A 12,481-nucleotide genomic window follows, 5' to 3' on the forward strand; every position below is an offset into this window, starting at 1 on the left:
GCATAGACCACCCTTTCTCTCAGGTGTGTATATTATCTATTTACACAGAGAGATAGGGTTAGTATATGATGTATATTTATATGTTGGCAATAACATTTGAAATGATGGGCAATTATGCTGGATACCAGCAGACTCCTAGTGAATCATGAAGCACAAGGTCAAAGGCCAAACTTCTTCAATACCAGCAAACTGCAGGTATCCAGCATAACTGCACCTTTGAAACACATTATTGCTGAGATGAAATGTATTTTCTTTCATTTATTGTTACAGCTGGTTATATATAATGTTTATACCATTATGTTGGTTTCTACATGCACCGTCAAGAACTTTCTTCATCCATTCAGCTTTCCTTTTAAATATACAGTGCTGTTGTTATTCAAATTAGTGTGCTTTGAGGTTGTGCATGTGTCTTTTGGGGGAAATGGTGTGTTCTTTCATTGTGCTTGAGTCTGAGATTTGTACATGTATGTGCGTGGAGTTATATTGCAGACTTTATGGTGTATTCATTTAGTGGCAGTTTTTGTATGGGGAAGAATAAATGATAAGAATATTGCACTCCTTCCCAAAGAGCCATAGCAGGCAACTTTACAAATAGATCATTTAATTTTTGTACCTTGCTCCTTCCTTCCCCTTATTCCTCCCATCAACAGACAGAGTGTAGGAATATAGAATCATAGAATATTAGGGTTGAAAGCGAACTCAGGAGGTCATCTAGTCCTATCCCCTGCTGAAAGCAGGACCAACACCAACTAAATCATTCCAGCCAAGGCTTTGTCAAGCCGGGCCTTAAAAACTTCTAGTGATGAAGATTCTACCACCTCCCTAGGTAACCCACTCCAATGCTTCACCACCCTCATAGTGAAATAGAGTGAAAAACTGTGAGCTCTCTCCAGAGAGTCTGGCTGCATTCTCGTTTGTTAACTCCAGCATTCTCAGGGAGGTAGTGCTGAATTTTACCAGGAGACATCCAGTTTTGGCTGCAGTCTCCCATTCTTCATCCATTTCCATCAAATCTCTGTTTTCTACTGCCATCTCCTTCAGGCTTTCTTCCTGAATTAGTGTCTGATCGGTAGTCCATTGAAGTCAATGGAAATTTCCATTGACTTCAGTGAGGCCTGTAATGTTCATTACCATTTGGATCCATTAGGGCCAAAAAGTGGGGCTGGCGCAGTGGTATGTTACTTACTGCCCTGGGTGGCAGCCCTTCTGAAAAGCGCAGGACTGCAATACCATTTACAGAAGGACCAGAAAATCCCTTCTGCGTTCACTTTGCACATAGTTTTTTTCTGGAAACTACAGTAGTGCAGTAGAATCCTCATACATCAGGGTGCAAGTTGATCACAATTGGAGGATAGAAGAAAACTTCCCATTGGTATATTATCAAACAATTATGTCCACTATATTACACCTTGTTCTGCTGTATCCAGCAAGTGACTACTGTGTGAGACAGGATTCTGGTCTAGATGGACCATTAGGCTGTTCCAGATCAGCAATTCTCATGTTCTAGAAATTAAGCTTCCTCATCTCCCCTCCTTCCCCCCGTCACTTGAGATTAAGGACTTTTTTCCTCCTCTGAGATGAAGGACTCCACCATTCATTATGGGCTATCTTTAGCTGGCAGGACCAAGTGAGCAGGAGGGGCTGAAAAATATGGTGCTTCAGAGTCTCCTGAGAATCATCAGACAAAAATAAGAGGCACAAAAAGGGAAAGGGCAAGTACAATAGCAATGTCCCCTAAGCAAGGTAAAATATGTATTCATGGGCTTCCACTTCTTATAAACTAGGAAACTTGCTTGGATTGTATTTTAATTAAATAATGTCCTCCAAAGTTACATATTTTTAAGCATTTGACTAAAAGCATGAATGATTCAGATCTTGCTTAGCATGAATGACAGACTTACAATGCACTGCCAGCACCCCTCCCTTTTACTCTCTAGCCAGCACAGACTCTCTAGCCAGCCCAGTTTCAGAAGATATCCAGCTTTTGAGTCTTTCAGCCTTAACAGTAATGAAAGGGAAGAAGTACATCAGGAAGAGAAGATCCTGCAAATGCCAAACACCAGCTATTATTGTTCCCTGGGGGTAGTTGGTGGAAAGGGAACAGCAGTACCCTTTGCTAGCTGGTGAAAAAGAATCTTCTCCTGGGGCCAAGTGACAGTGACATGGCATCCATTTATATTTTTCTTCAAATTTCTAATCTCTGTTTCTTGGAGATAGAGAGTGCTAAAAGGTTGTTTTCGTGCTACTAATCCACATCTATAGTCAAATACAAAATACAATGCATAAATCAGGGGAGGTTCTAACAGGTGTGTGTGTGCGCGCATGAACGTGTGAAAAATGATATGTACCTGGTGGCAGGGTACAGGGAGCTGACACTGGAGTTACCTGGACAGAGTCAAGAAGATGCCTTGGCTTCATTTATGCAAGTTGTTTTGCAGACATCGTGTCTCTAAGAGGACCGTTGATAACCAGGACCCTGGGAGAAGGTTACACATCTAAAAGATCATCAAGCAGGGTACAAATTATTCATAGTTCAACTGTCTGCTCTGGGTGCTGAGATCTTGGTTAGCCATCTTTTCCTTAAATCTGAGACTTTCTTACAGAATTTTTTTTTGTAGATTACATTATGAGAAATCAGATTTTTTTTTTAAAAGAGTACTTAATTGATAGTTGTGTCTTTTTTTGCCATTTGGGGCCTGGTCCAGTATACTTTCACATATCAAACTCCAGTTGCAGTGTACATTTTGGTATGCAAGAAATGCAGGATTGGGGTGATCATAATCATTTCTTGACCCTTAGGTTTCTGGGGGAAGAGGGATGTAGGATGTTGTGATATTTTTCTCTACTTTCCAAATAAGTTTTGAAAATACAAACATGGATTTGCTAAGCTTTATTATCTAGATGTGTGTTTGCTTTTGGGAATTGGTATGGAGAGTGTTTGCTACATAATAGCCTCTCTCAAGACAGTGAGTAACAAATTCTAAATTTTCTGTGAGAAAGAAAGACAATGAATTTATCTGATATCATGAGACATTTTCTTGTATAAAATATATTTTCCTGTGAACTTTTACCTTTTTATTAAAAATAAAAAGTAATTGAGAAAAATCAGGTACAAATATTTTAGCTTACATACAGTTTTGGTATGGGTTTTAAATGAAATTTCATAAACAAATAAGTTATAATGATATATTGAAGTAAAACATGTTCTAATAAAAGAAACCCTGCATAATAACATTTTTATATTTATAAAACATATTTCACATCAAAGGATCTCAAAGTTCTTTAAAAATTCTGGGCCATATTTTGGCTGTGAGGAAATGAAAGGTGTGCAAATAGGCCCGTAGGAGTAGTCAACATAGAAGGGGGAAATGAACGTCAGTAGCACAAATCACATAGTTTGAAAAAGGTGCTGGGTAGGGAAGGGAGTGATTGAGGGACGGATGTCTATGTGGCATCATCTCCTGGCATATCTGTGGGAAACTATTTGCCACTTTAATGTTGACTGTCAGAACTAACTCCTGTGGGTTCCTGCGTTATGCTGTCAAACCCCCTTGGGTGAGGGAGTGGCCTTAACATGGGTGGGGAAGACATAGCAGCATACATCAAGATTTCCACATGGATTTTGCGATATCTACACATTTTGAAAACCATTCCCTTTGCTCCCATTTATCGTCCTGCAAAACTCACTTTCAGATTGCATGATGAATTAGGAATTTCATGAGATGAAACAAAGAGTTGACTGTGCAATCCCACCTCCACCCTGGGCTTCTTCCACAAGAGTTAAGTGATACAGACTTCTCTCTCTATCGAATTACTTAACTGAAGCCACTTCTCTGGTGGAGGACAGCAGTGAACTGGCACAGGACATACTTGTAGCGGATATAGAAATTTGCTTAAGGACACAGAGAATCCCTCCAGGATTGTTTAGGGACAAATGTTCAAGGGTGTTTCATACTAGCCTTCATTTGCCATTCACTAACTCTTGCAAGTTTCTCAGCTTATCACTTGCATGTGTTAGGACTTACATGTGGACAATAGATAATAATGTCTCAAAAATATGGGCAATTAAAAGTATGTGCAAGAATTTGTGAATGCACAAAGAGAGGCTGTATTTTGAAAATGTAACCCTTAATGTCCATGCAGAGTAGACAGAAGGGTTTTTTTAAGGTCTCATCTGAAAGACTCCAACATAATAAACGGCATGGAACTACTCAATTCATCTACCTTGGAAGGAAGAAGGACTGAGTCAGTCCTGCTGGGATTTGAACCTGTGGTTCCAGGGAGTCTAGTTATTCCAAATCTGTGGGTTAGACCACTAAACCTCAGGCCCTCTGGTGAATAGTTTGCATTATTTTTATAAGAATGCATGTGGCTAATGTAAAATTATTAGGGGAAGAACCACAAATTGCTATGTGAATACAGTAGTATAATTATTGCTTTTTGTTTGTATTTCTGGAATAGATTCATATAAAAACTTTAATTATGCTACAAGATGTAAAATGTGCCGAGGACAGTAACATAGTTCAATATATTTATTATTACATTAACTCAATGTATCTCCAGAGAAACGGATTTTCTGAGCATGAAACATTTTCCTGGAAGTTGAGCATTCGTGGCATATGTAAAAATGTGTAATGGAAATGCTTTTCCAAAATGTTCTTTGCTTATAAAAGAAAATCCCAGACAGATCTTCCCAAAATATAGAACCATCATTAATAGTGGTAGTTAGTGTAATCAGTATTTTAACACAGTGGTCTTTTTGTTAGGAACCGGTTGCATTACCAAACATGGTCTTCTTATCATCATCCTCATCTGCTGTAGTAGACATTAAACATGTATAATTGTACAATAAAACAATGTTCTTAAAATTCTTTTGTGGTATCTGGGAAAGGTCAGATTGAACTGTAAGAAAGCAAATGAATAAGATTTCATAAATATAATTTATCATTGAGAGTTTTCCTTTATTTCTTTGTATTAAATAAGCATGCATGCATGCGCATGCTACTGTGGAACTAGAGCTAATATTTTGTAAGAAATAAGGATCAAATTAAATTCCATTCCAATAACACCCCTGAACTGAGCTGTAGCAAGATGAATGTGGGGGTGTGTGGGGGGGTAGAGAGATCTTCAAAAATCATGAATGAGATATAAAATTGAAGCATATTACTAAATCCTTCATCACAAGAGGCAGATGGTTTAATACAGCCTTTGTATTAATCAAAAAAACCTAATCGTAGAAACTCTGTCCCAATGAGTGAGGCTTGGCAGGTCAATGAACACATTGTGCTTGCAGAATGTCTGCAGAGCTTCTGCTGAGGCTCTCACATTTCTCTTTCAAGGGCTTTGGTGCGGTTAGGAGAAGGGAATAAGCAACGTGCAAAAGTATGTGTGTGTTTAGATGTCTTTAAATGGATAAAAAGGTGGAGGAATATATGTATGTGTCCTTGTCTGTGGTGGAGATGATGGTAGTAGCCTGACGACACCAAGTTAATTACTCTTTTTCCTGTTTGCCTCACAGGATGTGACATGTGTGCTGATAACCGCAATGGTGAGTGCCCCATGCATGGGCCACTTCACTCTCTGCGCCGCCTAGTGGGCACTAGTAGTGCTGCAGCCGCAGCACCTCCACCTGAGATCCCTGAATGGCTCAGGGACCTCCCCCGGGAAGTGTGTCTATGTACCAGTACTGTACCTGGTCTGGCCTATGGCATCTGCGCTGCGCAGAGGATCCAGCAGGGCACCTGGATTGGGCCTTTCCAGGGAGTTGTCCTTCTGCCAGAGAAGGTTCAAACGGGAGCCATCAGGAACACGCAGCACCTCTGGGAAGTAAGTCATCTTCTTTCTATTCCTGATAGAAGTTTGATTTTCTCAAAGTCTATATCAAGTGTCATTGTATGTAGGACATACAGTTTAGTTCCTTTGTACATAATGGCTAGATTGATCTGACCCCAAAGCCTCCACAATGGATTTAAATGTGTAATCAGTAATATATGCCTGAAAGACTTGCCTACACTTTCTACAACTGAGGGTACCATTGGCAAACTAATAGGAACCTTAGAACTGCACCTAGTTTGCTACACAGATTGCTGCACATTCTCGTATCTTTAATATGGAGATATGGTTTGAGGAGGGCATAGTCCCAACATACAGTGCTTCTTTCATCTTTAGCCAAGTGGCTGCAGCCCAGGGAGATGACTGGTGCCAATATGTGTTGCTCCATCTTGATTTGAATGGAGGGCACTCAGTTTGAGATGGCACATTGCATGCTCAGACCAGTCATCTTTGTGGCCTGGAAATGTGATGGGACTCATAGTTCCTGTTTGTTACACTCCCATGTTAAAGATGAGGGTATTCACCAACACTTAGAACTCTGGGCCACATTTGGCTAGTGTGCTTAGTTTTGACCATCCCTCCTGTGGTACTGTAGGCAGCATCCTTGCTTAGAATCCAGGTTTAGTTTTTTGTTTGGCAATTCCTTCTTAGTAGCTATCCTCTTGAAAGGAGTAATGCAATGCTATTTGGCAGTAGACACTGACGATCAGTGTAAAGGCATTTTAGGATTTGGAAGCTTGATGTAGTTTGGATGAATGTTGGCTGTAGATTCCAGGTTGGTTTAAGAAATCAAAATCTATATTGCACTTGGTCTTACAGGCGCTTCCCCAGTCACTATTCTACTATAACTCGGGGTTTGCCAGCGCAGCACCATTTGAGGAATCCCTATTTTCAGAAGTTTAACATTGAGCTGTACAAATGATCTTCAAGTTGAAAGCTAGCATCTGTATTATGCTAGCCAGGAAGCTATAATTTGATTGTGTCGAGCAGTTTTGCATTTTGGTAAGTTAGTTTAAGAAAAAGAAAAGAAAACAAAGTGTGCTGATTTTAGACAGAGCTTTAACAATAAACAGCTAACAAAGGTATCCTCTTCCCTCCCTCATCATGTCCCAGTATTTATTAAATTAAGTGTCTATTATAAAAAGAGGAATGGCATTCTGACCTCCCTATCCTTTTGCCACTCATTTCTCCTTAATTCATAACATACTTTCTGGGGTATTTTTGTCCCTTGAATTTTAAAAACAGTTTTGTTTTGTGCTGGAAAATGTCAGGCCTGATTCTGTAAGTCCTCTGTGGAAAGAACTCCCACTGCAATCAAGGGGAGTGACATCTGCGGAGAGTTGGTAGGATTGTGTCAATCGTCCAGAAGAGGAGGAAGTATTTGTGAAATCAGTGGCTCCAACCCTGCACCTAAACAAGCAAAATCATCATTGTTAACTTGCTGAGATAGTGCAGTTAGAGAAGTGTTTTCTAGTTAGGGACCTGATCCAAAGCCCACTGAAGAGAATGTGAGTCTTTCCATTGACTTCAGTGAGTGTTGCATTAATCTCCAAGTGTATTTATAACTGTCATTAGGATTTTTACTAGATGTTTGGTGTTATGAATTCAAACATGCAAATGTGTACTGTATTCATTCACAGCAGACCTGTAAGCTCTTTGAGTCAGGGCCGTCATTTGTTATGTGTTTGTACAGCAACTAGCAGCACTATCATAGATGACTTGAGTTCCTGAATGCTACCACAATACAAATAAATAATAATATACCTAAGGCCCTTTTCTACCATTCTTACAAAGCCTGCCATTGAGGCCAGTGAGAGTTTCACATAAAGGCTGAAAGATCAGCCCCAACAAGTTTCAAAATGCATTGGGTGAAATTCTGGCCTTATTGAAGGCAATGGGAGTTTTCCCAATGACTTCAGTGGGGTCAGAATTTCACCTATTTTTCATATTGGGCCAGATCCTGTTTCAGTTGAAGTAAATTGCAAAACTCCTATTGACTTTTATGGGAGCACATTTAGGCACATTATTCATACTCATTTATAGAGCATACACTGTATTATTGCAACAGGACTTGATACTATTTCTGACATGGTGTTTGTGGTTTATATTGTCTTAAATTGAAGAATATGAAATAATAAAATTTAGGGGGTCAGCTTTTCAACTTCTGTTAATCATCACAGTTCAAATGAAGTCACTAGAGTTAAGATATTTTACACAGTTGAGATGTCAGCCCTATATATTTACATAATTAATTTTTTCCCAATATTTTGATTCATTAGTTAGACTCTGGTCACTTTTTATGTAAGTAAAGTTTTAAATATTGACAACTTTTTTCAAGGTGACCATTTTTTAGCCTATTTCAAGTTCACTTAAATATAGTGGTTTTGAAAGGTCAACTGAAATGTGCATGTTACTTGTGTCCTCTGATAGAGACACTGACAAGAGACAGTGTGGGGAGGGAAACAGAGAGGAAATGGAAAAATATTTAGTGAAAACCAGAGAGCAATGGGAGGCGTAGGGAGGGGAGAGTAGAGAGCACAACAGAAAAAAAGGTTAATGAAAAAATAAAAACTGTACCGATGTAAATCCAAAATACTGTCCAGTTATGAGTGTCACCTGAGCTTTGTGCTGGTTTGTTCTTCTATCCCAAGCAATTTGTGCAGGCTTCCTTTATGGCAGAAAAATGGTGAGTGTGCGCGCACGTTAGTGTGTGTGCGTGCGTGTGTGTTTTGACAAATCTTGGAAAGAAAAATAGGTTGGCGCGGGGAGACTTATGAACTCAGACTATTTCTGCAAACTCAAAAAGAAAATCCAAGGATCACAAAACCTCCAAGTTTTGGCCATTCTTTGTTTATTTTGACCCTCAAAATGGTAGTTTTAATTTTCTGAATACTGATGTTTACTAAATAGCAAAGGAAGGAGACTAGGAGGAGATTGCAGTTTTACAAAGTGATTTCTGTGAATAAATGAAGAAATATAATGTGTTTGAATAATCTATATACTTTTAGTATATCTCATATAATGTAGATAAAATCAAATAATAAAAATTAAAGGATCATCATTGTCCTTTTATAAAATCATGGCTGTAGTTAATTCCCTTCCATCTCCCTTTTAAAATCAGATTCAAATGTAAAAGTGACTACAGATGAGTATTCAGTATTAAAGTCCTGACGGATCTTAGTGAGGTAAATATCTTTTTTTTTTCAGTACTCTAAATAGATTTCTAATATTTTTTTCTCCTTTGCATTGCAAAGTTAAGTTGATGGATTTTTGTTTCACTTTACAGCTCTTTATTGTTTTCAGTGTGTGCTAAATAAACTGAAGAGCTATTCCAAAAACAATTAAGCATAGATACAGATTTGGTGCTTTTTTATTTCCTTTGCTGTGGCAAACATCAGAATTATTGCATTTGACTTATGGTTCAAAACTATGGAAATATTTTTTGGTCTGTCTGCATGAGTGCTCCCACAATGCAGTCAGTGTTTGCTTTATATGTAATCCATATAGCTCAATGTACAGCAATTCAGAGTAAATTAAATACCATTCCATTACCTCACAACATGTCTTGACACCTAAGGGTGTTCATTGGAAATTATAGAGTTCTTTAGCAATTAGTCAAGATAATTTTTTATAGCCTACAGTAAGATCAGATCTTCAGAAAGCCAAAAATATTAGTCATTTTGGTTGTGGTTGTTTCTCTTCCCTGTCCACATTCTCTTCCCCCTTGCCCCCCTCCTGCCCTTTGGCCCACTTCAATCTAGATACAATAAACTCTGATTTGTTTAAAAGGAAAACAGTACTGGGTGTATTAAGTAAACATTCTCTTTGGTAATACAGGCATTTATTCCAACAGTACTTGATAACTTTTCTGATCTTTTTTTTTTTCATTTTGAAGTAATGGGGAAAATCCTCTTCTGATGTTATTGAAAAGAAAACAGAGACTTTCTCAGCAATTAGGTCTTATTGATGAGAATGAGATAATTTTCCCTTAATGTGTTTTCTAATAAAGAAGTGAAAAGGCACACTTGATTCTAACATATATGAAAACATTATCTCAGTTATTAATGTGTCCTTATTCCCTAGAGATAAATTAATCTAGTTGCACATGGTTTCCCCTTTCTGTTTAACATCAGAATTTAATAAGACTAGACTTAAGGAATGCATACGGGATACACTTAAAATTCTATTGGAATAAAATACAGAAGTTTTAGGAGTTAAAGTTTTTCAGACTCCATAAATCCGAGAAAGAACTGTATGATAAATGGATCTCTTCCTCAAAAATATTTAATAGAAGAACCATTTTGATCACTTAGCTGAAGCAAAGTTTTACTGCAATTGCAGAGATAGCTATATTGAAGGATTGAATCTCATAGTTGCCTTTTCCTCTTTATACTGGTAACATTTTGCCTTTGTCAGTGTTATATGTTGGAAATCAGTTAAATAATTGTTCTTGAGATATTCAAGGGTATATCAACTATATTGTTACACTTCATTGTGGTTTGATTTTATGTCATAATTTTAGATGTAGTTTAAAATTTTTCTTGTATGTGTAGATCTTACCTTTTATATATATTTTTTATTTAAAGAGGTGAATAAAAATACACACATAAAATGAGATTTATTAATAATTGCAAAATGCTAATTCTGTTTTGCCCTAAAGATCGACGGCATTAATTGGCACTAGTATAAGGACAAATCCTCCTGTCCTTTCAATGTGGTACCATTGTGGGTATTGTGCTCCCTTTGAAGTCAATGAGAATTTTGCCATGGACTTCAGTGAGAGCAAGATAAGGAAGTATAATGAGACATACATTAGCCAGACCCCATACTGTACACATTTGTATGTATTCATCTATAGAAAGAACTATTACCTTTAAATTAAGAACTCATTCAAATTATAGTGATACATATGCATTCATGTTCTCAAAGTCATAGTTTTGGCCTAAATTAGCCTGATACAGCAAAAGCACTAGGGGATAGAATTATGCCATAGTTCTATTAAAGTGAAAATTATGTTTCTCAGCAATCCATCATCTGATATTCTAGAGGGCTTGTCAGCTCTGTTTCAAATATGTCATGTTCATGAAATGCAAATAATTTTGCCCTCAAAATAAACCTTAGTAATGTTACTATGATGTCTTAAATTATGCAGAGTAACAGCTGGTGCTGCTGTTTTTGTCTTGCCTCATATGATTGTAAGATGTCTTTTTTTTTAAAGGTAAACTGTGTTTTTATCATATATATATAAAAACCATCTTCTGTGTATTGGAAATATTGCAAGTATTGTGTTCAGTAACTCAGCTAGCTAGAAGTTCAGTAAGATCATATTCAGGGTCACAGCATATTTAATTTATGATAATTGCACTAAGCTGCTATAAAGCAGCTTGTTCCAGTCAGTTTTTCATGATCATTTACTATCCTATTTCTTCCAGTATCTTTAGTAATTTATAGATTCCTTACTGAAGAGTTTAAATCCAAAACTATATCTGAAATTACTTTGATTTCAAATATAAAAGCTTATCTTAGCTTATGTTTAACATAGTTTCCTTTAATCAGACAATTAAATTTAGCCCATTTGATGTTTCTCATTAGGATCATCTTACCTGTTTGTTATGAGTCATTCATACCTCTGTCTTCAATGTATTTATTTGATTGATATACTGTATTTATTATATCTCTAGGCACACAAATCTAAAAACACATATAGCAAAAAAGTAATTTAACTTGCGGTAGGTCCCAATCCTGCTCCTACTGAAGAGAATGTGAGCTTTGCAAAACCCTTGAATAGCAGTCAAGCACATATCAGTTATGCACATGTCCTCCATATTTGGACAAAATCTAGTTTTTTAAGGCGTACAAGTACTCCTAATTTATGGTACCATTAACTGTGAATTATTTCTATTGACTTCTGATTAAATGTGAATAAAGATACCCTAAATATATTGTATACCTGATACCAATAATATATTGGTGATAGGTTTCAGAGTAACAGCCGTGTTAGTCTGTATTGAGCTGTAGCTCACGAAAGCTCATGCTCAAATAAATTGGTTAGTCTCTAAGGTGCCACAAGTACTCCTTTTCTTTTTGCATATTGGTGATAGATACCATTAAAAAATCCATTGTGCCTAAATGCAGAACAAATTTTTCAGTATGGAAAAGATGTTCAGTATTTCACAGAATTATTCTGATCACTTCTTTATACCCTTTATCCTCTCATATTTCATGACATCAGATGTGTATTGACAAAAAATACAGACTCTTGAATAAGTACTTAACATAAAAGCTGGAAAATCCAGTCTAACATACACTTTCCATCTAAGCATTTGCCACCTTTTTCAGATAAGTTACAGAATTCCATTATCCAAATTGTTACACATGTGTGACAGAGGTTGACCTTTAGTCATGTCAATCCTTTTTGTGTAGGCCTCAGGCTCCAGCCTAATGGCTCAAAGCCTGATTTACTCACTGTAATAAGGGCAGGAGGTCGAGCAATTGTCAGCCTGCCTGCTCGTACTCTTCTCAGAGCCTGGTTGAAGGCTGTTAACACAAAGCTTTTCAAAGTGAATTTACAACCTCCACCACTGACAGAGGCCAATCAGTACACCATAAATGTCAGGTTAGTGAGATTGAGCAGTAAGTAAAGTACTGA

The 12,481-nt window shown here is 37.3% G+C and overlaps 1 protein-coding gene across 1 annotated transcript in view; it reads left to right on the plus strand.

The window, feature by feature from the left end:
- PRDM6 (PR/SET domain 6) overlaps window positions 1–12,481 on the plus strand; it is a 93,998-nt gene that overhangs the window by 7,339 nt on the left and 74,178 nt on the right. The window contains exon 3 of the mRNA XM_073346225.1: window positions 5,519–5,826. Within this exon, the coding sequence (XP_073202326.1) occupies window positions 5,519–5,826 (308 nt within the window). The remainder of the gene's footprint in view (window positions 1–5,518; window positions 5,827–12,481) is intronic.

Source organism: Lepidochelys kempii, chromosome 5, assembly GCF_965140265.1.
Source record: "Lepidochelys kempii isolate rLepKem1 chromosome 5, rLepKem1.hap2, whole genome shotgun sequence".
NCBI lineage: Eukaryota > Metazoa > Chordata > Testudines > Cheloniidae > Lepidochelys > Lepidochelys kempii.